This window comes from Silurus aristotelis (genome assembly GCF_946808225.1).
Source record: "Silurus aristotelis genome assembly, chromosome: 2".
In the NCBI taxonomy this organism is placed as follows: domain Eukaryota; kingdom Metazoa; phylum Chordata; class Actinopteri; order Siluriformes; family Siluridae; genus Silurus; species Silurus aristotelis.
Genome location: NC_139575.1, coordinates 18,384,877 through 18,411,586, shown reverse-complemented (window position 1 = coordinate 18,411,586; position 26,710 = coordinate 18,384,877). Strand labels below are relative to the sequence as shown.

At 37.6% G+C, this 26,710-nt stretch overlaps 1 protein-coding gene across 1 annotated transcript; it reads left to right on the top strand.

Annotated features, from left to right (window-relative positions):
• Window positions 1–1,409: 1,409 nt before the first annotated feature.
• LOC310736374 (G-protein coupled receptor 22-like) lies at window positions 1,410–12,579 on the top strand. Its single transcript, XM_083559852.1, has 2 exons — window positions 1,410–1,743; window positions 10,821–12,579. Exon 2 carries the CDS (start codon window positions 10,965–10,967, stop codon window positions 12,432–12,434), a length of 1,470 nt encoding a protein of 489 aa, XP_083415978.1. The 5' UTR covers window positions 1,410–1,743; window positions 10,821–10,964; the 3' UTR covers window positions 12,435–12,579.
• Window positions 12,580–26,710: the final 14,131 nt, after the last annotated feature.

The following is a 26,710-nucleotide window of genomic DNA, read 5'->3' as shown; positions in this document are numbered from 1 at the left end:
ATGAGATACTTGAGTAGTTACAGCACCTGTCAATACAGCATGTGGAGTTTTTTTAACACTTTACAAATGGTCTAATCACGTCTTAAATTTGCACTCGAAGCCTGGCTTTAAGCAATTATGGGACTCATGATTGCAATGTTCAGACATATCCACCCTTGAGGTGTCTCTGATGACCTTGTGAGAGTGGCGTAGCTCCTCCTCCTCCTTCTGGGAGTGTGGCGAGCATGGGGCTGCATTCAAGAGCTGCTTCCTTTTGCACTATGGAAGTTTATGTCACTGATGTTTAAAAAGTGCACTCATGGTAATTATTAATGCAATGTTACATGATGACTTCAGTACTTACTGTATAAGGCATGTTGCTTGCAATAAATGAACTGTTTTATGAAAAAGCAATAGGAAGCATCAATTTATTATTTAAATACCCACCTTATATATTACTCCATAATACTCCTTTCACATATAAGTATAACATTTTTTCCTTTTTGAATGTTAAGTGTCAAAAGCACTGACGTGACGTACATTTAAATACTGCATGCACTTAACAATTAATATAGCTTGCTAAGATCTCAGCTAGTTTTGGTGAGTATATGGGTTTTGGAGTTGTAAGGTCCAAAAAATTTAAATCGTGAAATAATTCTTGAACATGAGTTGCAGTCGATGGGCTTAGATGTCATGTGCCATGACAGTGTGTAGTCTATCATGAACATAAGTGTGGCAGTGGCAAATTCCTGAGTATAATTTTAGTGTGAGCACTGACACGACAGTAACCAACAGCAGGATGGCAAGACACTGCATGAATATTGTGCAGAACAAAACATCCTTATAGAAAGAATGAATGAATAAAATTGATGACCCCAAGTGTACTTCGAGATTGAGTTGAGGAAGTGTTCCCGTTTGAGTCTAGTTGGTAAGGGATACACGTGTATGCATTAACATATAAATACATATTTTATAACCTATTTATCTCTGTAAAGCTGCTTTGGGATAGAGTCCAGTATTAAAAGCGCTATACAAATGAAACTGAATGGTTTCTGCTTATGTAACTCCATTTTATGCAGATCGATGAAGTGAGCAGAATCTTAAATCGGATCGTTAAATAAAGGATCTACATAATATTAATTGTAATCGAGAACACTTTGTTGGACAGCCAGTTGAAGATTTTTTATTAGGATCTAGGATATAGAAGAAGGAGCACGGAACGATCTTAAACGAGGGCTGGAACAGCGCAGTGAAAGCCCCGGTTTAATTGGCTCGTAATCTGCGTTGACGAAAATTCGGACAGCGCATGAAGGCAGCCCGTGCCCTTCTGGCGGCCTCTCCTCTCCCTCCTCCTCCTCGCGCCTGCAGCCGTGTCGCGATTGGTCGGCGCTCGCGCGGGCGGGCGGGCAGGCGCGCACGGTTCGCGTTCCAGAGCCGGGACGCGCGAGCGCGCGCGCGCTCCGCTTCCTATCCTCTCGCCGCAGTGTTGCATGTGCTCCAGAGTCTGCACGATACCTACAGCACACACGGTGCCCGCAGCATCCTTACAGACCCGCCATACAGCGCATATTTAGACCGTTTGCACGCAAAACGGCAGGCTGTCATCCCGGACACTTGCCATATGACGAGCTATCTAAGTTGGCATGTGGCACAATATGATACGTTTTTATTTTCTTTCAGTGATGTGTTCAGTCTAAAGCATTAGGTTCAGAAAGCCACCTGTCCGGGAATGTAGCGAAGACCGTCCGCTCCTTGTTCCGCGAGGTAAGTTATGGATAGTTGTAAACATCTCTATGGCAGCACCACGGCATAACACTGCGGATTGCATCGGACATACATTTTACCTCTTACACGTGCATAACAGATATTAACTGCTATGTGTGTACAATTGCATGATTGTGGTTGTTTTATTTTTTTGTGCATTATTCGAAAGTGTCAGTCCATTGTAAACACATCTATAGCAAATTATTTTAATTCCAGGGGGAATCTTTTATACGTATTTTTTAAGACTTTCCTTTGTACATTGTTTTTGTTGTTTGTTTGTTCGTTTGTTTGTTTTCGATCACAACGCATATTGACACTAGTAGTGTCTGTGTGTGGTCTGCTCAGTCAATTAGTCAATGGCTTGTTGTATCTGCATGACTTGTGCGCAGTGGTGTATTCATGCACATCAACAGAAACAGCAAACAGGAAGGTTTTGGAAGCTTATAAAGCTTATAAACTAACAAGAAGTGGGCTTTTGGTTTAACCCCGAACAACGTATTGTAATGTAACCTTTAATCCCTTCATTGATTGACAATGGGCAAATGAAGGTTTTAGAGATAATTTTTATTTGCACAGCTATTATATGCTTTAAAATTCCCAAAGTCCTAGGACATATTAATGATCACACACTTCCAGTTCTCATAAGCATAATAATAAATTGATCTGTTTCATTTTCTTTTGTTTTCCATGAGCGATATGACGATATCATAACACAATTGTCATTCCTATGATGCATGACATGCATGTTTTGTGAAGAATTGTAATCATATTATTACAAATCCTGCAAAAGAAGAATATGTGCCTTCCCCCAACTTTACTTGGGCCACTATGATATTGCGAGATTAAAACAATGATCCCTTCTTTACCCCATATAAATAAGAGATAATGTAAGGTGGTGTAAAGTTCTAGGGAGTGCATGGACAAATCTGACAAGCAGAGAGAGCAGAAGTACCGAATAGTTGCAAATGGAAAGTCAGAATGGGCAAGCAGCAGATGGAATGATATGTGCAGTGGAGGAAATGGAAAGGGTAATGCAAAAGATGATGAGGGTGAAGAGCATATTTGAGAGGGGAGTGGAATCTCAATGACAAGGTTGCTTGCTTGTGTGCTTCCAAAATGAATGGAATTTAACCTCTTGACAGACAGAGACATCTATTACCATTAAACCGCCTTCTCATCTTTCTTTCTTCCTCACTACCTCACGCACTCCGTTGCCAGGAGATGAATTAGATTAATTGTGTTCTAATTGCCTCTTTCTCTAGATAAGAAACTTCATCATTTCTGCCAAATGGATACATGTCCGAGACTTCCTTTTTCTCAATTTGTTTGAATCTCTGCTTTTGCACACCACCTTTTCCTATTTTAAATTCTGTAAAAGCTTAGTGTTGTATTATTAATGTGTTAAAAAGATTTAAGAAGCTGGAGATTCATTTTTGAATCATCTAAAATTGTGCTTAGTTCTGAAGAGAATATTGAACCTACTATGAACCTATTCGAAATGCTTTAAGTTTGTTTACATCCTAAAGACTCTTAATCACTAGCCATTATTCTGTCATTTCCTTTTATTTTTTCAATGTATTTACAATTGTGTTCTTACATGTTACTTGCTGAAACTAGATAGATTATAGTACCCTAGTGTAATACATTTCAATGATTTAACCAGTGGCTATGATCTGAAATGTTCTTAATACATACAGTAGAGTCACATACAATCTGTTCCTCATTACAGCTTTGTGTGTGTGTGTGTGTTTGTGTGTGTTTTCATGGTAATAATTATATGTCTTTGTGTAAACAGCTAGTGCCCTGTCAGATGCCATGAGCAAAGATATCAGATCTCTTACCTGTGATGATATGTCATTATGGGTTCTTCAGTGTGTGCTGTAGTCATCTGATGCACATCTTTTAAACAGCATATTAGTGTAAGAAAACCTGCTTCTTCAATGTCAACGCTTGGCCTAAATGGCTTTATAATGGCATTCTGTTCTGGCAGAGTACGAGTTCTTGTGTTGAAATGGACATTTGTAAGATTAATTTTTTCTCCACTTTGACATTTAGCTTTGTGATTATTAGAGATGGCACCATCCGACAACCAGAACTGGTACCAGGCCAGAATCTGCAGCAAAATAAAATTATTGAATTTGAGCTAGTCCTGTTACAAATGTTATGGATGAAATCTGTAAATGTTTACTTATAAGAAGACATAAGTGTATTTTGGTGGGTTAACTTTTTCTTTTCTTTTCTTTTTACACAGACCGATATTTTGTTCTAAAAGAATTTTGATTTTAGTTATGGGTTAGTTACGTTTTTTTTTCCTTACTTTCACCATACGTCTTAATAATACCCATTATTGTTATCCGCTGATATCAAGGTTTCAGTATTGTTATTAGAACATAAAAGTTGTATTGTTCCAACCATATTAATTATATAAAGATGCTAAATGGTTGCTTGAAAAAAATGCTATGTTCATTGTTTCCCATTTGGAAGCAAAAGACATTTTCCGACTTGTACAATGATCATCTAAAGGTCACTGTCAGTGCAGCTAATGTTTTGCTCTCTGTTTACTGTATGTAATCATTGTGAGGCAAATAATAAACTCAAATAACGTACTAATACAATGCATTAATTAATGACTTTAATTGCATTGTCAAGAAAATAAACTCTTTTCTTGACAATGGAATTAAACTTTTCTCAGTGCATTCATCTGTTCACAGTCAGCACAGACGTGTGTAATTGGCTTGTCTGTTTTTTCACACTTTGGATGAAAAGGTCGTGACCATTCCCAGCCACACTGTGTGTAAGTTCATACTACGCTCTCTAAATGGAATCGGAGATGGCCTGAAATGGCTAGAATGCACCTATCCTTTCAAGAATGCGTCTCATTAAACGGCTATTTCGGTTCTAAAAAATAGGCCATTACGGGCAGATCGGAATGTCAGATCTTATCTGTGGCCTTCACCCGGTAGGGGAATTGTATGGATTTGAAAGTATTAATAACCATGCTTTATTGACCATCACCAGATATTATCATCATCATAGTGTAAAGGGATGAGTTCAAATTACTGTTCTCAGTAGAAAGAATAAATGGTATTAGTAATAGGAGAATGTGAAGACTTAGGGTAAAAATGTTTTTTTTTTTTTTTTTTTTTTTTTTGCCCAGATTTATCCAATGCACCAAAAATAGCTGTCTCTCCCTTGAAAGTAAATTGAGTGCAATCAGCCATCTGCCATGCATTTGATCTGAGCCACACAATACGCTTTCTCAATATGTCCAGAGATTTATTCTTCCTAGCTGTGATACCAAATCATATGTAAATTCAATTTGGAGCTTTACAAATGAAACACAGACTTGTCTACAGGTCACATGGTTTGCCAATAAATGCAGATCTTAATAACTCATTAGGGTGAGTGACTATAGGGCAGTGCCATCACAAGTGGTTGTGAGAGCAGTCATCTGTGTGTCACTGATGAAAGAGGAACTCAGTAGCGGCAGATTGTGTACAGAATTATGCTGCGGTGGTTTATGGTGGTGTTTCTATAATCGGTGATGTTTCTGTAATTGGTTCTGGATACATATTGGCCTGATGCGTTTTAGTTTGCACACTGATTAACTGTGATACATTTTATGAAGTTGTAGCAGTCATTTAGGCAAGTCACATAATTACAAATATGATGTACTATACTTCATGCCCTCATCAAGCCTAGTGTTTTATGGCATTGTTATTTTGTAGATTGAGGATGCAGAATAGTGTCACGTTTTATATCGGATTGTTTCAGCTGTAATAAAATATTGTGCCTACTCCTCTGTGTGGGCTGCCATCTCTATCTCTCGTTCTCTCTTTCTGGGAGAGATTTCTGAGTAGGAGGTATGTGGAGGAGCAGAGGGCAGATGAGTTCAGCATAACACCGTACTTACATATATTTAAAAAAAATATATTTGTCTCATCTTCATCGTTCTTTATTATTCTGTCATTCAACTGCCGCTTCATGCACAATGGAAATTGAGACGTGTTGTTGAAAGGTTAAGAACGCACCAGTCGGCAAGAAGTACCAGTATTCTCTCTAATTTGAAAAGCAACACATTTTGTCATCTCCTAATGAATCTACATCTGTTTCTTAATTAAAATGTCATTACACTATAGGGTAAATCAAGAAAATTTCTTTCTTTTTTGACAAACACACTCTGTGGATCTTAATTGTAAAGAATTGTGTGTGTGTGTGTGTGTGTGTGTGTGTGTGTGTGTGTGTGTGTGTGTGTGTCTGTGTGTCTGTGTGTGTACAGGTGAACGATTTGGATTTCTAAGAAACCTTTAATGAGACTGTGCCTTCCTGGAAGCCGAGGTCCCAATGCTACTTTTTAATTCACAAGTGTCTAAAGAATGCGTTACACATGTCTGCGGCTCTCTCACTATCTGGTTAAGTGAACAAAATAGGCATCGAAAAACACAGCATGTCAAAATGATCAGCACTCTCAGGCAGTTTGAAAGGCGGGAGGTCATTCTTTTATGAGGAGGCAAACCGCAGTAGGTCAAAAAGAATGCCGTTGTCTTAACATTTCTTTAAAGTGGTATTCATTTAACAAACAGCAGAGAAGCAAAGTGAGTATTTGGCTTGTAATTTGAGTATAATGCATTGACACTCTTAGGAAGTGATGTTTTGCATGCGGTTAGTAAAAGACTCTTCAGGGTCAGGATACAATAGAACAGAAACTGAGATAATACCTCAGGGAGTTTGCCTCATTGTACTTTAATATGTTGCAATTTGTGTATTATAAAACACAACACACATGCCTGTGTTCCTTATACATGAGAAGGATATTTAACCTTTCACTTGAGCCTTCAGTCATTGTCATTGATTCTTCGACTTTTAACATAACTGGTTGTAAAATAAATTAAGTGATTGATTCTGTCAGTGGTTATGGCCAGACTTATGACTAGCCTCCTGCAGTAAATCCATTGTGCTAGGAACAGAAGGAAGTGATTAAAACAGACTTTCCTAATCTACGCTAGGACATAGGATACTGTTCCACTAAATATCTGCAGCTGTAGTGCACACCAGATTCTTACTACAGAAAACATTTATATTTAGTTTTAACAGGTTGACATATTTGAGCAATCCATTAATAAAGTTTCAGTGGGTGTGTTACTGGTATTTCTTAATTCATTCTTACGACTAAAGGATTTGATTGATGAGAAATTTAGACTTTTATGCTGAACATTTGACATCAACTTGACCAGATGTCAATAAACATGTGCTGAGATGGTTTTGGCAGATGAATTGTAAGGCATGTTGCAGTTTGCAGTACTTTTGGCCTGGAGTGTACCTCTATATCTGGGGACACAATTCCTTTACATTAGGAATTGTGTGTTAGCTGTAACACCACCTGGGCCTCCCCGCCCCCCACATACACACACACACACACACACACACACACACACACACACACACACACACACACACACACACACACACACACACACGTACAAAAACACAAACACAAACTCACACACACAACACAGTTCCTGTATATCCAATTTTCTATCGCTGGGAAGAGGGTTGTCTTTGTCAAAAATAATAAAGAATTTAGAGCTTTAACTGTGAGATCTTAAGTTTAGTTGCTAAGAAATTTTTAACTCATGCCCACTGATAGAGTTTAAAATCGATCAGACAATGTGCATAATCAAGGACACACAAAGTAACTAACTGCAGTGTCCAAAATGAGGACACTAACACCCTAAAATCTTATTTTATGTACATATACACAGTTTTAGCAATGACATTATGCAAAGTAAAAAATTTTGCAAATGTTATGTTATGTGTATAATTCCCCACTTATTTGATTGCTTTAATGTGACTATTTCATGTGCATACTGTTAGTTGGGGGAACAAGCACGAAGAAAATAATATATCAATTATTATTTTTTTAATTCTTCTTATTTTTTAAAAGAGCAAATTCATGCAAAAAGAACATATTAGCCAGAACAGTTTTACATTTATTGTAAGTGCAGACTGGAATTTAAAGCCATCATAAATTACAAAGCAGACATTTTAGTTGCTGTGAGATTTCTAAAGTAGGACCTCATTGTCTTAAAAATAGCTCTATTAACTGTATGTAGCAGTCTATTTACTCACATCATTTTCTGCCACCTTTATCTGTATTAATTCGCAGTCAGTGCTTGGCTCTAGAATAGGTAGGGGGTCAAAGGAAGCTTTAATTGGATTCTCACTTAGTCACAGACACAGTCTCCAGATCTTTAACTCATCAGAAAATCAATGCCTGCTTTTCTCTTATCTCTCATTCGACAGCATCATGCAGAATAAAACTGCCAGCAATTTATACCTTAAAACATCTGACAGTAAATCACTTAAGGCTGTTGCCACAAATTAGACAATGTGTGCACTGTTTTCTGATTATATTTTCTGTGTAATCTTGAGAACCTGTGAGATCCTGTGTTCTGCTGTCGTAAAAAAATTGCAAGTTTCTCAAGATTACATACATGGATACATGGAACTGTATCAGAAATCCCTGGACACATTGTCTAATTTGTGTCTATAGCCTCAAGCATTTTAATGTCAGAAGTTTAAATCTTCACCTCTGCTTTTCTGTGTCCTTTCCCTTTTTTTATTTACTTCACTGGTGTAAATGCATGACCCTACATTACAAGCCTGAATGCTTTTTATCAGTTGAGGTTTGTAGTAGGTCCTGCCTTAAAGATTTATGTAAAATATGCACCCTCTTTGCAATTAACCTTGTGATTTCAACACTTAGCCACAATCCCTCTGGCCAATCTTTGGCTTGGGTGCTATCAAATTGTATCTTTTTCTAGATGCTCTGGAGTATATTGGCTGGCTCGATTTGGGTTTGACCTACACAGTGGCACCGACAATAATGCTGCTTTATCACAACAGAGCAGATTAAGGAGGGGGAGAGTGTATAGCCTTTGGGAAACCTGTGCCTTCATTCTGAGGGAGAAAGCAACAGCAACATTTTTACTCCTGGAGCGACATGTTTACCTGTTAAATGAGATTGCTATCCCATCATCCTCACTACATCTATAACCCCCTTACACACACAAACCCACACACACACACTTTCCTTTAAATTGTCCTGTTTTGAGACTAAAAACCACAAAGCCAATTCTGCAGTCAGAAGGCATCAATAATGGAAATATCTACACTTAACCCATCAAATGTGCTTTGTCACTAGCCGCAGTATGAGAGGAGAGTAAAAACTAAACATCGGGCCCTTTTTGCTTGTCAGTTATTGTCTGTATCCTCATCTCTGACACCGCAAACATCAGGCAGTCCACTCACGCTCTCAACCAGCTTGAAAATCTGCACTACAAGCCAGAAGAGGATCAACGGGTGATGATAGGAAAGGAGACAGAGAGAGAGAGAGAAATGGATAGGGACAGAAACAGGAATGGATACAAGGAGAATGGGAATAAGAAACAAAGAAAGACACAGATGAGGATAGAGGGGAAAGAGAGGGATAACGGACCAGAAGCGAGAGAGAAACCCATATGACACTGCTTTTAACCTCACTGTTCCCATTTAGACCTATTTTACTTCCCCATTATCCTGGCCATTTGTGCTGCAATATTATTTTGCCTGATTCATTTGCACTGTCCTGCTATATCCGAAGAAAGGAATACTTTTTTTTTTTCAAGGTCTGAGGCGACCAGGGCTAAACTGTTTTTAATCCTTTTTAGCCATGCAATGATACTTTGGTAATATGATACAAACAATAAAAGCAGAACACATCAGCAACATTCGACCACATCTGGCCTCCTGTTAAGATCACCCCCTAGCCCTGTTGCTATGGCAACGATTAAAGGAGTGAATAGTAGGCTATCAGTTTGAGAAAATGTTTATTTGGTTTATGCATACATAAGTGCAAAATATTAGTTTTGGTGCTGGGGCAAGTGACTGTATGAGCTTCGTAGTATGTAATTTTCTAGGCTCACTAAATGAAACAACAATAAGGATCTAAAAAAAGAGTGCAGTTGCTCTTTACTAAATCGTTCAGAAACTTTGTGTCTTTGGATCAACAAAGACATTTTACTCACATGTAGTAATGTTAAGTTCACATGCTGCCTTGGATTTCATAGAATTTTCAATTCTGAACAGATTTTTGAGTAAATAATAATTTATCTGAATCTGTAAATTATATAATTTAATAAAAATATAATGATGATTTATATTATATTTTAAACCAAACCTCTATTACAGCAGCCTTCTGCATTAGTTACTTTTATTAGCAGCTTTTGGACTGCAAGGATATAATTAGCATGTTGTTCTTAACATTTATTTAGGGCTTATAAATATATTAAATGCACAGTTTTCAATATAGCTTTAAAACTGCCTAGGTCTGCGACATTAATTTGTATATTCGTTAACTTATGCAATACAATGCGTCAATTTCCCAAAGCATATCATTTTCCATTTACATATTTCATGTTTTTGCATCATTTGGCTTGTCTCTGCAGTTAGAGGCTACATGGTGTGAAAGTTCGGCAGGTTCTGTGGCCAACCATGGCAATCTTCTTTCATAAGCTGCAACATCTGATGCTCATTATTCCGTTGGTGTGTGGCAGTTTGGAGTTATGTAGCAGCTGGAATAATGTCAGAGTAGCACTGCAAGACATGAACACTACTGTACATCGTCTCTACAGAAAAATACTAAATACTGAAATTGGTGGATACCTTAGCAATTATGTGCATTCAGAGTAATTCAGTGATGCAGCAATTTACTGAGGCAGCAGGGTCTGTTTTTGTAAGGCTACGCATGTGCACACTAACATCAGCACAAATCTTACTTTGATAACCAAGGCAAGAATAGCGCGAGACCCAGAAAGAATAGATTGCTAGTGTGAAGATTACATCCTGACACAGCAGCAGTTCTTTTACAGACAGGAACAAAACTGCTAATCAGACTTCTTACTCTAAAGTACAAGAACTACATTAATTAGAGATTTTTTCCCTCCTCCTCCAAGATCAGGGTTTATTATGAATAGCTCCTTATTGTCTGCATATGATGTGCTTCATCTGTATAAATCTTTTGTCTCTTATTATTTTAGAACTTCCTTCCCCTTCCTTGACTGCCTTGACTGCGTGGTGCTCTGGCAACGAGATCCCAATATGCTGTGGGCCAGTCATCATGGTCCTGCCTAAGGGGCAACAGGACTTGTCAAAGTGCATGAGGTTAGCACCCAGACAAAAAAATGGGGACAGAAAGTTACACTCAGCAGCTCCAGCTGGAGACCAGTGATGGGGCTGGAACACTGGCCAGCATCACCAGTGTTAAGGGACCAATTGAAGAAAGTGTTGACACAGGATGGTACATGCCGTATCCAATTGGATTCCAGGTGTCACTTACCTGCTTTCTCTTACTAGAGCTGGTTCTGGGATTTAGCAGCAACTTAACAGTGCTAGTACTTTACTGCTCCCAGTCCAACCTGGTTGATTCAGTAAGTAACATGGTAACAGTCAACCTTCACGTCCTTGACATTGCTGTGTGTGTACTTTGTCTGCCGCTAACAATTGTTGTGGTGCTGCTGCCAACTGGTCACAATCTGGAACTTATCTGCTGCTTTCATGAAGCCTGTGTGACATTTGCAAGCATTTCCACAGCCATTAATGTGCTAGTCATCAGTCTGGATCGCTATGACATCTCTGTGCGGCCTGCTAACCGGTTTCTCACCCCTCGATGGGCAGCGCTTCTGTTGGCAGCTGTATGGGCCGTGTCCCTTGCAGTTTTTTTCATCCCATTCATAGAGGTAGACTTTTTCTCATCAGAGCCAGAGAATGGGTTGGCCAGCAGCTCCTTGGCACCAGCTTGGCGTAACAGGACACTCCTGTGTGTGGGAGGACAAGGTTATAACACAGCCCTCGGAATGTACTACCACATCCTTCTGCAGGTGCCAATTTTCTTTGTCACAGTAGTGGTCATGCTTTTTACTTACTCAAGAATTCTACGAGCACTCAATATTCGTATTGGATCCCATATGAGGAGGAGTCAGCGGCGTAGTGGAGCAAACTGCAGAGGGCGCCAGAGAAGACGGAAAAAAAAGGGAGGCTCTGCAGATATTGAAGGAGGAGCCCAAACAACAAGCCAGACCAAGCAACTGACACATCCTCCTCTCATCTCCTCACCAGTTCCAACCCCTACAGCCACCTCACCGCCACCACTGTCTTCCACCCCACTGGTTAGTGCCAGCACTCTGACACACCCTGCACCCACAGTAGGTGTTCAGGCTTCAGTTTCGGCCATCATTGCTCTTCGCAGAGCCGTAAGGCGGCACAGAGATCGGCGAGAGCGTCAGCGACGGGTCTTCAGGATGTCCCTCATTATTATCTGCAGCTTCTTAGGCTGCTGGGCACCTATATCTGTGGCAAACATTCTCATCCTGACTCTAGGTCCTAGCGATACTCTTGTTCGTGTGAGGCTTTGGTTCTTGGCCATGGCCTATGGCACCACAATATCCCATCCAATGCTGTATGCCTTCACAAGGCAGAAGCTCCGCCGGGCTCTCAAAGCCAAAGTAAAGAAGCGTGTGGTGTCCTTGTTGCAAGTGGACCCTTCCCCAGGTGGAACCGTCATTCACAATTCCTGGGTAGAGCCACGACAGGGACGTAAGATTCGTTTAGAAGGCAGTGATGCTACAGATAGGTGTCTAACAGAACCACTTTGAAATCAAGCTACAAGACCTTTGGTTTGTATATTTGTCCTTTATGTCAGCACATTAAGAAAAGGAAATGTTCTTTGGCCTTGTTAGGCAGAGTTTGAAGTGTGATGTCCAAATTAATAAGGCGGTCACAACGAACACAATCAGTGGACTCATAATAATCAGTGAGCTAAAAAATGCTACAGATAGGTGTCTAACAGAACCACTTTGAAATCAAGCAACAAGACCTTTGGTTTGTATATTTGTCCTGTATGTCAGCACATTAAGAAAAGGAAATGTTCTTTGGCCTTGTTAGGCAGAGTTTGAAGTGTGATGTCCAAATTAATAAGGCGGTCACAACGAACACAATCAGTGGACTCATAATAATCAGTGAGCTAAAAAATGTTTTAATGCGTATTTTTTGCAAGTTGTGTGCTGACTTACTATGTTAACAATGTTCACTTATTTACCATTTAAATCATATTTAAAGCATTATTTTTAATGTGAAAGTGATAGAGATAAGCTGGATATTAATGAAAGATCTATTTTGAAAATGTTTTAATTTGTAGTATACACTTTTGGTGTAAAAACCAGGGCCTATTTATTTAAGTATTTATTTATTAATGTAATATAATGTAATATACAAATGTAATTGTGGAATATGAATTTTATTTCTTCAGGCATAACTGTGCATATCATAAGATATTTTACAAAAATGATAGTCAGTAATAAGGTAATCTGCAATATTTGCAACTTGAAGTTGAACAGAGAATTGCACAGGTGTGCCAATTAAGCAGCTAATTTTTTGTTAACTAGCATTCTTGTTAGAAATAATTCACAGAAGCCACCTCTGGGCCTCCTTAGCAACTGTTGTTTGGGAAATTTTACTATCACCAGCGAACCATGAGGAGAGCATGAGGAAAGGGCTGATGCAAAATCTCAAGCGCTCAGTTATCTGGATTCGACCCCGGCCTCCTCTAATACACCTACACATTTGTTCACACTGAGTTAGATATGGACTTTAAATGTTCAATAGCCTAGGAGCATAGTGTGGACTTAAGTCCATGTTTACATAATGGTAAACTTGCTCTTTGAGAGTACTCACTGGGGCACTAATCTTCAATAGCAGCTTACAGTAAAACTAAATGCACAATAATTATAGTTTGTCAGTTAGATGCATGTGAAAGCATTCTCTACTATAAGGGCAAATACGTTCCGGACTATGCCTTATATCTTCTCACAAGAGTATTGTGGTGTTGAATGTGCTTTTAATTTTCCATATGGACATTCCACAGGGAAAGAAAGTGTTTATAAAAAACACATTTTATATATATATATATATATATATATATATATATATATATATATATATATATATATATATATATATATATATATATATATATATAATTAGTTCTGCATAGAAAATGACTGTTCTGCAAAGGGAAGCCGGATTCCTTAGGAGATGTTAAGTTCCTCTGCTGATTTATTTTTGGCTGTTAATGAAATACTGAAACCTTAGAATTAAGGTATACTTCTTGCTAATGCTGGGTTTATGTTTGTGTATCCAGTCTAGTTTTAGTCAGCGTGTTGCTGAGTGGGAGATGCATTAGCATATTTATTTATAAACTGATTGAGTCGGTAAGTGTATAGATGCTAATCACTGTACAGACATAAATGTTTATAGCCACAGTGTAGTATGTGGTAAGTCTATGAAGACAGTACCATGTTTACAGTGTTAATATCAGAAAACAGAAAATAAAACAAGTCTAAATGAGCTGAAAATATTAACCTCTACATTTAAAATACATAACATGGCCGTTTAAACATAAACTCTGTGGAAAATTGTGAACTTTCCAGTGGACTCAGTGAATATCAATAAATTGTCAACAAATTCAAACTTTGTATATTATTGTTCTAATTGTTATACATGGGATATATATGATCATTATATATGATAATTGGTGCATAAGACTAGATTAGTTTCCTGAGCTTTCACTAAGAATATGTTACTGAATGGGGCCTCATTTGTTTCCGAGCAACATAATAAAAAGCTCTGACGCTTGAGAAAAAAATTCCCATGATGCCACTGTACACCTCCCTAGACTGATCACACATTAGCTGGTTTCTTTGGAGTCCATATGGAGATAAGAAGATCAGAAGGAGGTTTTATTTTCCATTATTAAGTGTCAGTGGCACAAGCTCTACAGGATCACAGTATAATATTGCTGGGTATTTACAAAGTTTTTTTTTTCAACACATACACTGTTTGTGTTGAGTCAGATGCACATTTGTTGACCATGCACTGCATGTTCTGTAATGTAATTGTTGTACAATAATGTCATTGTGCTGTTTTAATGTATGTTAAAAATGTGTCTATCAATAAATTTCCTGGTTTCATTTAGCTGAGATTTTGTCATAGCCTGTTGTATAAACATGTATCTTCATACAGTGTGAAATTTTCATCTAACATCCTAATGACAAGAAGAAGAAAAAGCAGCAATTCTCAGATATTAAATATTTCCTCTGCCTTCTCCTGCAAAGCTTGAGTATTTTGTGAGTTTGACTATGTGGGACATCGGTCTATGTTTCAGTAAGATAGCATGAAAGCAGTGTGTAGGATGTAGCACTAGGGAGATACACACACACACACACACACACACACACACACACACACACACACACACACACACACACACACACACAATGATGTAATGGCACAGGCGTGTAAAACCACACGTACAGGTTTCTCAGGGGTATAATGTAACATCAGACTCATTGCTAAATTCTGTCATATTTGCAGTTTCCTCCTACAGGCATGTGTTCCCAGTTTTAAAATACATTACAACATTAAAATATAGAAAGCCTACCAATTACCTAATCTAAGATATCATCATCCCTTCATCTTGAGTATTTTCTACTTTTCCGATTGTTATTGCAGTGATTGAGGGCATGAGCAATGAAGGAAAGCACCCTGAATGGGATTCTACTTCATTGCATGGATTAATTTATTCTTGTAATCCTAGGCAAAGTTTAGATGTAACTTTGCTTTGAATAGTGTCAAAGTATCCTAGAAAATGAGGTAGTTTTCAAATCAAAGTTTAATTCACATTTAATCAACATGGCTGCCCACAGCATCAGCAGTAAACAAATAACACTTCATTAGCGTTTAATTGAGTTATACTCTATTTGATAGTATTTGCTTTGGATCAGTCAACATACAGACACAACCCATTAAGAGCATACAGCTTGTTGTTTGATCCATTTACATTTGTGGCATTTAGCAGATGCTCTTGTTCAGAGTGACATACAAAAGTGTTTTGAGTCTTTATTAGTCAATAAATCTACACTGGTACGGTAGATTACAAACGTAAGATAAATCAGTTCAAGTTCTGTTGAAGTTCATTCCACCACTTTGGTGTCAGAACAGAGAAGAGCCTTGAGGTGTACTTACCTTTTAACATTCAGTAAAAACATGGATTGCTACCAAGAATGGAGGGCTTCATGGTTTTCCCAACTTTGTAGCTTAATTGCTCTGATTTCTAAATTCAGTGATAAACAAGAAGAATAAACAATCCACCTACTGTGATGGTATTAAAAGGTGGAGGGGAGCTGGAGACCCTGAAAAAGAACATTACTGCATGCAGGTAATAACTTCAGGCTTGAACCCTACACCCTGGATCTACAATACTAACCATGGCGCTATCATTTAATAAAATTATTTGTGATCAAAGGCAGACAATTGCATTTTACGTTGATTATATGGTGTAATATAATAGGAAACGATTATAGGAGTTTAGTAAATAAAAGCTTTAAGATTTTAAAACACAGCTTAAACTCACGTGTTAGAAAATTACGCCCTCTTTTGGTGTAATCTGGAAACGTTGCCCAACTCCACTACTGAATAGCGGAAAATGTCCCTTTCATTTACTACTACAAACATATATACACATTTATCGTAGCTTAGTTCTTGTATAATCGTACATGTACATATATAGTAACAGTTATAAATAACGTAGAGTTTGCCTCTTGCACGCCGAAATAGCTCAGTTGGGAGAGCGTTAGACTGAAGATCTAAAGGTCCCTGGTTCGATCCCGGGTTTCGGCAGGGGATTGCGGTCCTTTTTTCCCCTCAGTTTATTGATACTCTTCTATGTGCTTTTTTTGAGCATCACTTTTAAAATTAAACCTTTTTTTTTTTTTTTTTTTTTTCTTTCGTATTGCACTTGCACTTTCAATTTTAGTAAGTTCTAATTATGCATATATATGATTTCCTTGTTTATATTTCGACAATTATTACTTACAGTGTGGATTTAGTTTTAAATTCGCTTTAGTTTCTAATATCTAATATATGGTAAAAGCCTTGATATTTCCTAAAATGTATTTTGGTAGAAAAATGAATAAATTAGCTTAGAATAATTAAAGAACAGACAATGTTGTCTAGTATCTAACTACTTTTTCTTTTGGCTTCTCCCATAGGGGTCGCCACAACGGATTAATCATCTCCATACCAATCTGTCTTCTACAGCTGTCTCTTTCACACAAACTACCTGCATATCTTCCCTCACCACATCCATAAACCTCCTCCTTGGCCTTCCTCTTTTCCTCCGTCCTGGTGGCTCCATCCTCAGCATTCTCCTACTAATATATCCCATGTCCCTCCTCTGCACATGTCCAAACCATCTTAAACGGGCCTCTCTCACTTTGTCCCCAAAATGTCCTATATGCACTGTCCCTCTTATAAGATACCCTTGCAGATACCCTTCTATCACAAATCACTCCTGCCACTCTTCTCCACCCACTCCACCCTGCCTGTTACCATTACTTGCACTGTTGACCCCAGGTACCTGAACTCCTCCACCTTCTTCACCTCTTCTCCCTGCAACCGCACCACTCCACTGCCCTCCCTCTCATTTACACACGTACTCTGTCTCACTCCTACTGACTGTCATTCTCGTTCTCTCCAGCTTGTACCTCCACCTTTTCTCAGCCTGCTCCCTGCTCTCAACACAAATCACAATATCATCTGCAAACATCAAACAAACCTGTCCACCACCAATGCAAACAATAAATGGCTCAGAGCCAATCCTTGGTGCAATCCAACCTCCACCTTAAACCAGTCTGCCGTTCCTACTGCAATCTTCACTGCTGTCACACTGTCCTCATACATGTTCTGCACCACCCTCACATACTTTTTTGGCACACCTGACTACCTCATACAATACCAGAATTCCTCTCTTGGCACCCTGTCATACGCTTTCTCTAAATCCACAAATACACAATGCAATTCCTTCTGACCTTCTCTTTACTTCTCCATCCACATTCTCAAAGCAAATAATGCATCTGTGGTGCTCTTCCTTGAAATGAAACCATACTGTTGCCCACAGATGGTCACCTCTTCTCTCAGCCTGGCTTCCACTACTCTTTCCCATAACTTCATGGTGTGACTGATCAACTTTATTCCCCTGTAGTTACTGCAGGTCTGCACATCACCCCTATTCTTAAAAACCGGTATCAGCAAACTCCTACTCCATTCCTGAGGCATCTTTTCACCTTCCAAAATTTTGTTGAACATCCTGCCTAAAAACTCCACTGCCATCTCTCCTAAACATCTCCATGCTTCTACTGGTATGTCATCTGGTCAAATCGACTTTCCACGCTTCATCCTCTTAATCGCTGCTCCCAATTCCCCCTTACTAATCCTAATTACTTCCTGCTTCACCATCTACACACCACCCAACCTTCTCTCTCTCTCTCATTTTCCTCATTCATCAGCTGCTCATCTCCCTTCACCTTTTCAACACACTCTCCTCACTAGTCAACACCTTTCCATCGCCACCCTTTATTGCACAAACTTCCCAGCTCGGTCTTTCTGCCTGGCCAATCGATACAATTCCTGTTCTCCTTTCTTAGTGTCTAACTTCTCATACAGCTCCTCATATGCCTTTTCCTTTGCTTTTGCCCTCTTTACCTGCTGCCACATCTGCTTGTACTCCTTTGTACAACTTTTCTCATCTCTCTGCCAATCCCAATTCTGTTTTGCCAACCTCTTTCTTCCTCATTCTACCACCACATCTCTTTGTCTTCCTTTCTATTTCCAGATGTCACACCAAGTTCCTTCCTAGCTGTCTCCCTTATTACTTCTGCAGTAGTTGCCCAATCATCCAGCACCTCTTCACCACTGAACCCCTGAACCTTACACTACAGTCTTTCTACACTGTCCCCTGCCAACACCTTACAGTTTCCAATCTCTTTCAGGTTGCATCTCCTACATAGAACATAGTCCAAATGTGTGCACCTTCCTCCACTCTTATACGTCACCCTATGATCCTCCTTCTTCTTAAAATACGTGTTCACCACTGCCATTTCCATCCTTTTAGCAAAATCTACCACCATCTGCACATCCCTCTCCCTAATACCATACCTACCCATCACCTCCTTATCACCTCTGTTCCCTTTACCAACATATCCATGGAAGTATGCCCCAAATACCAATCGTTAATTCCTAGGAACACCTTCTACCACTTCTACCACTCCTGAATTTTTCCTTCTCCTCCATCTCACAACCCACTTGTGGAGCATACACACTGACAACATTTATCATAATAACTGCACAGAGTCGTTGCTCAGGGTTCACCAAATTGAGACTGTTTCTGTCTCCTGAGCAAAACCAAAATGTAGAATTTCTCAGAAAATCTGTTTAAGTAACTTGATTAACATTAAATTAAATGACTGAATGCACAGCCAGCAATTCTGATCTTAAGATAGGTCTGTTGAATATTAGATCTCATGTCAAAAGCGCTGACTATAAATGACAGAATCGTGGATTATACCGAATGAATATCTAGTAATAAATGAAGCGAGTCTTCCTGGCTATAGTTACATTCACCAGCCCCGTCTAAATGGCAGAGGAGGCGGTGTCACAGCTATTTATAATAATAATAATCGAATCATCACACAAAAAAACTAAACACAAATGTAACACATTTAAAGTTCTTTACATCAACATAAAATATTTAGTCCAATCAATTCTATAATTTTTATTTATAGACTCCCAGGGCTCTACTCTGATTTTCTCATGGAAATTGCAGATTTCATCACAAATCTAGCTACTTATTTAGACAAAGCATTAATTGTTGGTGACCTCGATATTAGTTTTAATTATCAATAATAATCAATTTAATGATAAGAAACAATATAGTCATATTGCCACAGTCTGCAGCTATTTAAAAATCATTACCTTATCTCTTTTAAAATTTGCCTCAGTCATAAGTACCTCGCCACGTTACAGTGTTAAGCGTACATTCACGTCAACTACTGCAGCGAGATTTTTCAATAATCTTCAGGAGTTCGAATCAACATTAATTAGATCTCCGTCTGACCTTCCAGCACTCAACTAGGCCACCGAATGCCTAGAATCAAATACACATTTCAGCATTATCACTAATCTGTGTGCGATTTTTCATGAAACCATTTATTATATTGCAACCACGATATTCACCAAAATAATCCCAACATGATATTCTTCCCAAACCGTGCAGCCCTAGAACTACCAGATTATTAAAGAAAAACAGAGCAATTTATCCTAAACAAGAATGTTTTAACTGAACCTGTATTTCGACATTACAGACGCTCCCCACCTTCCGAACGAGTTACGTTCCGAATGACCGTTTGTACCATGAATTTGTTCATAAGTTGTTACTGTGTTCGTTATTGACTACGCATATCTCCTAATTATGTAAGTGCTATAAATACTATCAAATTAACAATAAAATATAATAATAATACTGTATACAATATTTTGTATTAAGTAATACAAAAATAATAAAAATGAATAATAAAAAAGAATTCACTTAAAAAAAATTCATTCCCTACTCTAGTGTGCATCATGTAGACTCGTTACGGTCGACGACTAGCTAGCGGCGGCTTTCCTCTGTTTTTCGACTCCAAACTAATTTCACTTTGAGGGCAGGTTTGTTCGTATTCGCAAAAGTTCGTAAAGTGAATGTTCGTAAAGTGGGGAGGGTCTGTATAATAATATGTGAAACCAATGAGAATTGCTTATAGTGCAATTAAAGAATGACGCTTAAAACATAGTAAAGAATAGTAATATATGGTTTATTTCAGAACAAAAAATATGCAATAAAGCTGTCATTTATGTTTAACTGTTTATTAACCACATTAGTGCTTCTCAAGAAAATAAATACATCTTAATATAATAAACCCTCACATACACACAATAATATGCCTACTCATTTAATACTAATCTGATAATTTATGCATATATCCTTTCATTCATTCATTTTCTCCCGCTTATTCGTAATTCGGGTCGCGGGAGCAGCAGTCTAAGCAGGCCCCCGCCTTCGACTGCTGCCCAATCCTCACAGCACCGTGCCTTACGGTCCCTCCTGCAGGTGGTGAGCCCACGGGAAGGCGGCCCCACGTCACTCCGACGTCACGGACCTTGATATTTCCCTCGTAAGGGACCCCCGGAGCATAGAGGGTTAAGGGCCTTGCTCAAGGGCCCAAGAGTGGCAGCTTGGCGATACCGGGGCTTGAACCCCAGACCTTCCGATCGGCAACCCAGCGCCTTAACCACTGGAGCCACCCCTCATATATTATGTACGTTATGTTATACCGTTGTGTTATGTACGTTATGTTATACCAAATACTAATTGAATTCTAGGAATAGACCAGAATTCCTTTTACCGTCTATATACATATACAGTGGGGCAAAGAATTATTTGATACACTGAAGATTTTTCAAGTTTTCCCACCTACAAAGAACGGAGAGATCTGTCATTTTCATCTACAGATCTCTCCGTTCTTTGTAAGTGGGAAAACTTGAAAAATCGGCAGTATATAAATAAATACTTATTTGCCCCACGGTCTATGATGCATTATATACAGTAAAGTCCATAGGTATTTGGACAGTGACTCATTGTAACACTGTCCAAATACTTGAAGTCCAAAATCAGAATCAATTATTATTATTGCAGAATAAAAGGACTGACGATGAGGACATGATATATGTTATATAAATAATAATATGCAAATAACAAATAAAATGTTTCTAACAAATAAAATATTTCTATATTTATTTCAGTGTTGACCACCAACTTGTGGGTTTTAAACCATAAATCCATGATATATTCCATTTTAGTTATCATATGGAGACATTAAGTTATAAAGTTTCCCGTTTATTCTGCTGCTCTGGGCTGTGACGTCACAGCGATCAATGGCACATGCTTCATCACTGAATCACTCATAATCTATTCTATTCTATTCTATTCTATTCTATTCTATTCTATTCTATTCTATTCTATTCTATTCTATTCTTCTTTTGGCTGCTCCCATTAGGGGTCACCTCAGTGGATTATCTGCCTCCATATCACTCTGTCCTCTACATCTGCCTCTTCCAAACCAATCACCAGCATGTCTTCCCTCATCACATCCATAAAGCTCCTTGGCCTTCCCCTTTGCCTCCTGCCTGCTGGCTCCATCCTCAGCATTCTTTAACCGATATATATACTCAACCAATCTTATATTATATTATATAATATTATATTATATTATATAATATTATATTATATTATATAAACTATGACTTTTAGTAGTTTTACCTATATTTTGATATTATATATATATATTTATATTATATATATTATGATTAATATACAGATTTATGCTTATCAATAATTATTTAGATATTTCTATTGATGTTTCTCTTCTCCTTTATATGCCAATATTTTTCAACGCACCTTTTTTATCACTTAAGGTGTAAGGTGTCGAATAACGTTTGTTTACTACTCCTGTCATTTTGGTAAATAAAAAAGGTTGTATTTGCAAACTTTATTTTGATACTAAATGAAAGTGCAGTTGCTCTTAAACCATATATTGAGAAGAGTTCATAAAAAAAATAAGCATTTTAAACATAAAAAAAAAACACATTTTCACACCACATGCTTTTGAAGTAGGCCTACATTTTAACTAGAAAATGTACTAGTGCAAATACAGTCGTCAATACGATATGTGTCAACAGACCCCCTTTGAGATTCCCTGTATTATACATTTTGCTGAAAATTATGAAGGAAATCACCAGAAATACACAAGTAATTTGTACCTTGGTAAAAATGAGCAGTATATGCACACAAACATGGGTAGGTGACTTGTGTTTCTCTGGTGTTTCCTTCATACCTTTTAGACAGAACGTTTTATATTCAGCATTTACATGTATGGCGTTAGCCATTATATAGTGCAAATTAAAATTATGTACTTTTGATACAAATGAGCAGTTGAGCATTAAGGGCCTTGCTCAAAGGCCCAACAATGGTAGCTTGATGGTGCTGGGATTTGAACACACGACCCTGCCTTATGAATGGCTGAGTAGATAACTCATTAATGTGCAACTGTACATGTGTTCTAAATAAAGTGGACAGTAAAAGGACAGTGTTCAATTAATTGGTGCTGTTACTGTTCGTTCACCACTCGTACTGATCTCTCTATGGTCGGAAAAACAATAGAGTCCGTTGTAAATCAGCTTAATCTTTCAACCAACCAAACAATCCTCTATTGACAAAACTGGAGCACTAGTTGCAGTTCTAGATTTCATGTCATTTCTTTTAAACAATAGAAATCTTTTTGCTCGTCGATTACTATCGCCAGGGGGCGCATAAAACGTCTAGTATATTTTGAACCTGCTGCTGCACGTTGTCTCGTGTAGATTCTAAACTTTTGACGCTAGGGGGCATAAAATCTCAAGATTTAACGAAACCGCAATTGGAGGTTCAGCACTGCAAGCAGGCGCTGTGAGGCTGCAAAAGTAAACGTTTACGGTTGAATCACATATCGAATGCGTTTATTTTAATTGCTTTATTCTTTGATGATAGGAGAATGAGATCCAGTGAGAATGAAACGTCCCTCTGATTCTATCTCTTTCCCTATTTGTGTGTGTGTGTAATTTGGTAATTGAAGATACATGGAAAAGAAGATATAGAAATATAGAAATAAGAGATTCAAATTCTACTCCAGAAGATGAGTGCATGCACAACAGGCATGTCAAGTTAATGTGGTTATTCTTACTGTACATTCACTGAGGACTTTATTAGGAACACCTGTACACCCTTCATTAATGCTCTTTTAAGTTTCTAATTAAACATTAAGTTTCTAATTAAACATGATGCCATTCATAAATCAGGCAGATAAGGGCTGCCCAGTTAATGTTTAACCATCCAAATGGAGAAATAATGTGATCCTATTGATTTGGACTGTTGTGTGGTTGATTGTGCCAGACAGGCTGGTTTGAGTATTTCGGTAACCTGGATTTACCAGAGATGGTGTGCATAAAAGCTCTTGGAATGCAACATTTCAAACTTTTGAGGTAGAAGGGGTTTACAATAAAAGAAGACCATGTCGCATTCCAGTTTGGTCAGCGGAAAACAAAATCTTAAGCTGCATCTAAAGTAGTCTAGTCTGATGAATAGAGATGTTTTGTTGAGGCACACTGATAACATAAATATAGCACAAGCATGAATCCAATTACCCAGTCTGCCCGGTGCCAGTGGTTCAGGCTGGAGTGGTTGGTATTATGGTGTGGGGAGTGTTTTCTTGACAAACTTTGGGCCTGATACTACCAAGCAACATTTGATGAAATGCTACAATCTGTTTGAATATTGTTACTTACTATGTGCACCCAATCATGGCTACACTTTACCATCATCTAATGGTTACTTTCTGTAAAATAATGCAGTAAATTAAAAAAGAAAAAATACTTTCTTTTGGCTTCTTCCTTTAGGGGTCGCCACAGCGGATCATCCGTATTCATGATCCGCAAAAAAATAATCTTTTTAAATTGGTTTCATGAACATGACTGTGTTTTTCAGTCACTCAGATTTATATCCTCTCATATCTTTTGAGAGCGTTTTACTGGGAATTTCACAGCTTGATCAACTAGTAGATCACAAAGGTTGTATGGGTAGATTGCGTGGCCTTAAAAATGTTTTTAATGTTATTCTATCATCTATTCTCCATATGGCATTTGTCACTTGATAGACGTATGGCAGCCAGTCTGACATCTCTTCAATTCTAACACATGGGTCACATGCGTAAGACCTACTGCAATCAGTACAAGTCATCAGAGTAAGGGAGTGACCATAAATTTATTGAATTGCATTTCAACAAGGGTTAATGCAGTTATGCAAGATATGGCAACATATATTGTATATATAAAATATATAAAGTATACTCAGTGTGTGTATATAGTGTGTATAATATATATAGTGTGTATGTGTATGTATGTATATGTATATATATATATATATATATATATATATATATATATATATATATATATATATGTATATATATATATATATATATGTATATATATATATATATATATATGTATATATATATATATATATATATATATATATATATATATATATATATATATATATGTATATATATATATATATATATATGTATATATATATATATATATATATGTATATATATATATATATATATATATATATATATATATATATATATATATATATATATATATATATATACACAGTACAGACCAAACGTTTATATATATTATATATACAGTACAGACCAAAAGTTTGGACACACCTTCTCATTCAAAGAGTTTTCTTTATTTTCATGACTATGAAAATTGTAGAGTCACACTGAAGGCATCAAAACTATGAAATAACACATGTGGAATTATATATGGAATTATATACATAACAAAAAAGTGAACTAAAAATATGTCATATTGTAGGTTCTTCAAAGTAGGCATCAAGAGAATGCCAAGAGTGTGCAAAGCAGTAATCTAAGCAAAAGGTGGCTACTTTGAAGAATACAATATGACATATTCTTCCCGTGGGCTCACCACCTGCAGGAGGGACCGTAAGGGACGGTGCTGTGAGGATTAGGCAGCAGTCGAAGGCGGGGGCCTGCTTAGACTGCTGCCCCGCGACCCGGATTACGGATAAGCGGGAGAAAATGAATGAATGAATGAATGAATATATATATATATATATATATATATATATATATATATATATATATATATATATATATATATATATATATATATATATACACAGTATTAGTTGCTCGTACAATAGGGTTTATATATATATATATATATATATATATATATATATATATATATATATATATATATATATATATATATGGAGTAGTCAATGTGTAGCAGTATAGCAGTATAGATTTACTGTGCTTTAAAAATAACTCAACATACAGTCATTGTTGTCAAAAAAAAACTGACAAATCCGAGCCAAACAAGATTTTAGTCTCATCAGTCCACAGGACATGGTTCCAGTAATTCATGTTCTTGGACAGGTTGTCTTCAGCAAACTTTCTTGCAGGCTTTCTTGTGAGCAAACTTCAGAAGAAGCTTCCGTCTGGGATGAGGAAAACCAACTTGTTGCAGTGTGTGGCATATGGCCTGAGCACTGACAAGTGGACGTTTCACTTCTGCAACCTCTAAAGCAATGCTGGCAGCACTCATGCATCTAATTTTTAAAGCCAGCTTCAGCACCTGCACACAGCACAAGGACCCTTGACCATTGCAGGGCTTGTTCCTAGTGAAACCCTTCATGGAAAACCTCTGTATAACCCTTACCACTGTACTGTAACTTAGTTTTAGGGTGTTAGCGATCATCTTCTAGCCTAGCCCATCTTTGTGGAGAGCAACAATTCTAATTCTTGAATCCAGAGAAAGTTCTTTGCCATGAAGTGCCATGCTGAATATCCAGTGGTCAGTATAAGATAATTGAGAATGAGAGTATGAGAGAATTACTCAAAGCATCAAATTGTAACTGAAATTTGTATATACAGTGAGGAAAATAAGTATTTGAACACGCTGCTATTTTGCAAGTTCTTCCACTTAGAAATCATGGAGGGGTCTGAAATTGTCATCGTAGGTGCATGTCCACTGTGAGAGACATAATCTAAAAAAAAAAAAAATCCAGAAATCACAATGTATGATTTTTTTAACTATTTATTTGTATGATACAGCTGCAAATAAGTATTTGAACACCTGAGAAAGTCAATGTTAATATTTGGTACAGTAGCCTTTGTTTGTAATTACAGACGTCAAACGTTTCCTGTAGTTTTTCACCAGGTTTGCACACACTGCAGGAGGGATTTTGGCCCACTCCTCCACACAGATCTTCTTTAGATCAGTCAGGTTTCTGGCCTGTCGCTAAGAAACACGGAGTTTGAGCTCCCATCAAAGATTCTCTATTGGGTTTAGGTCTGGAGAC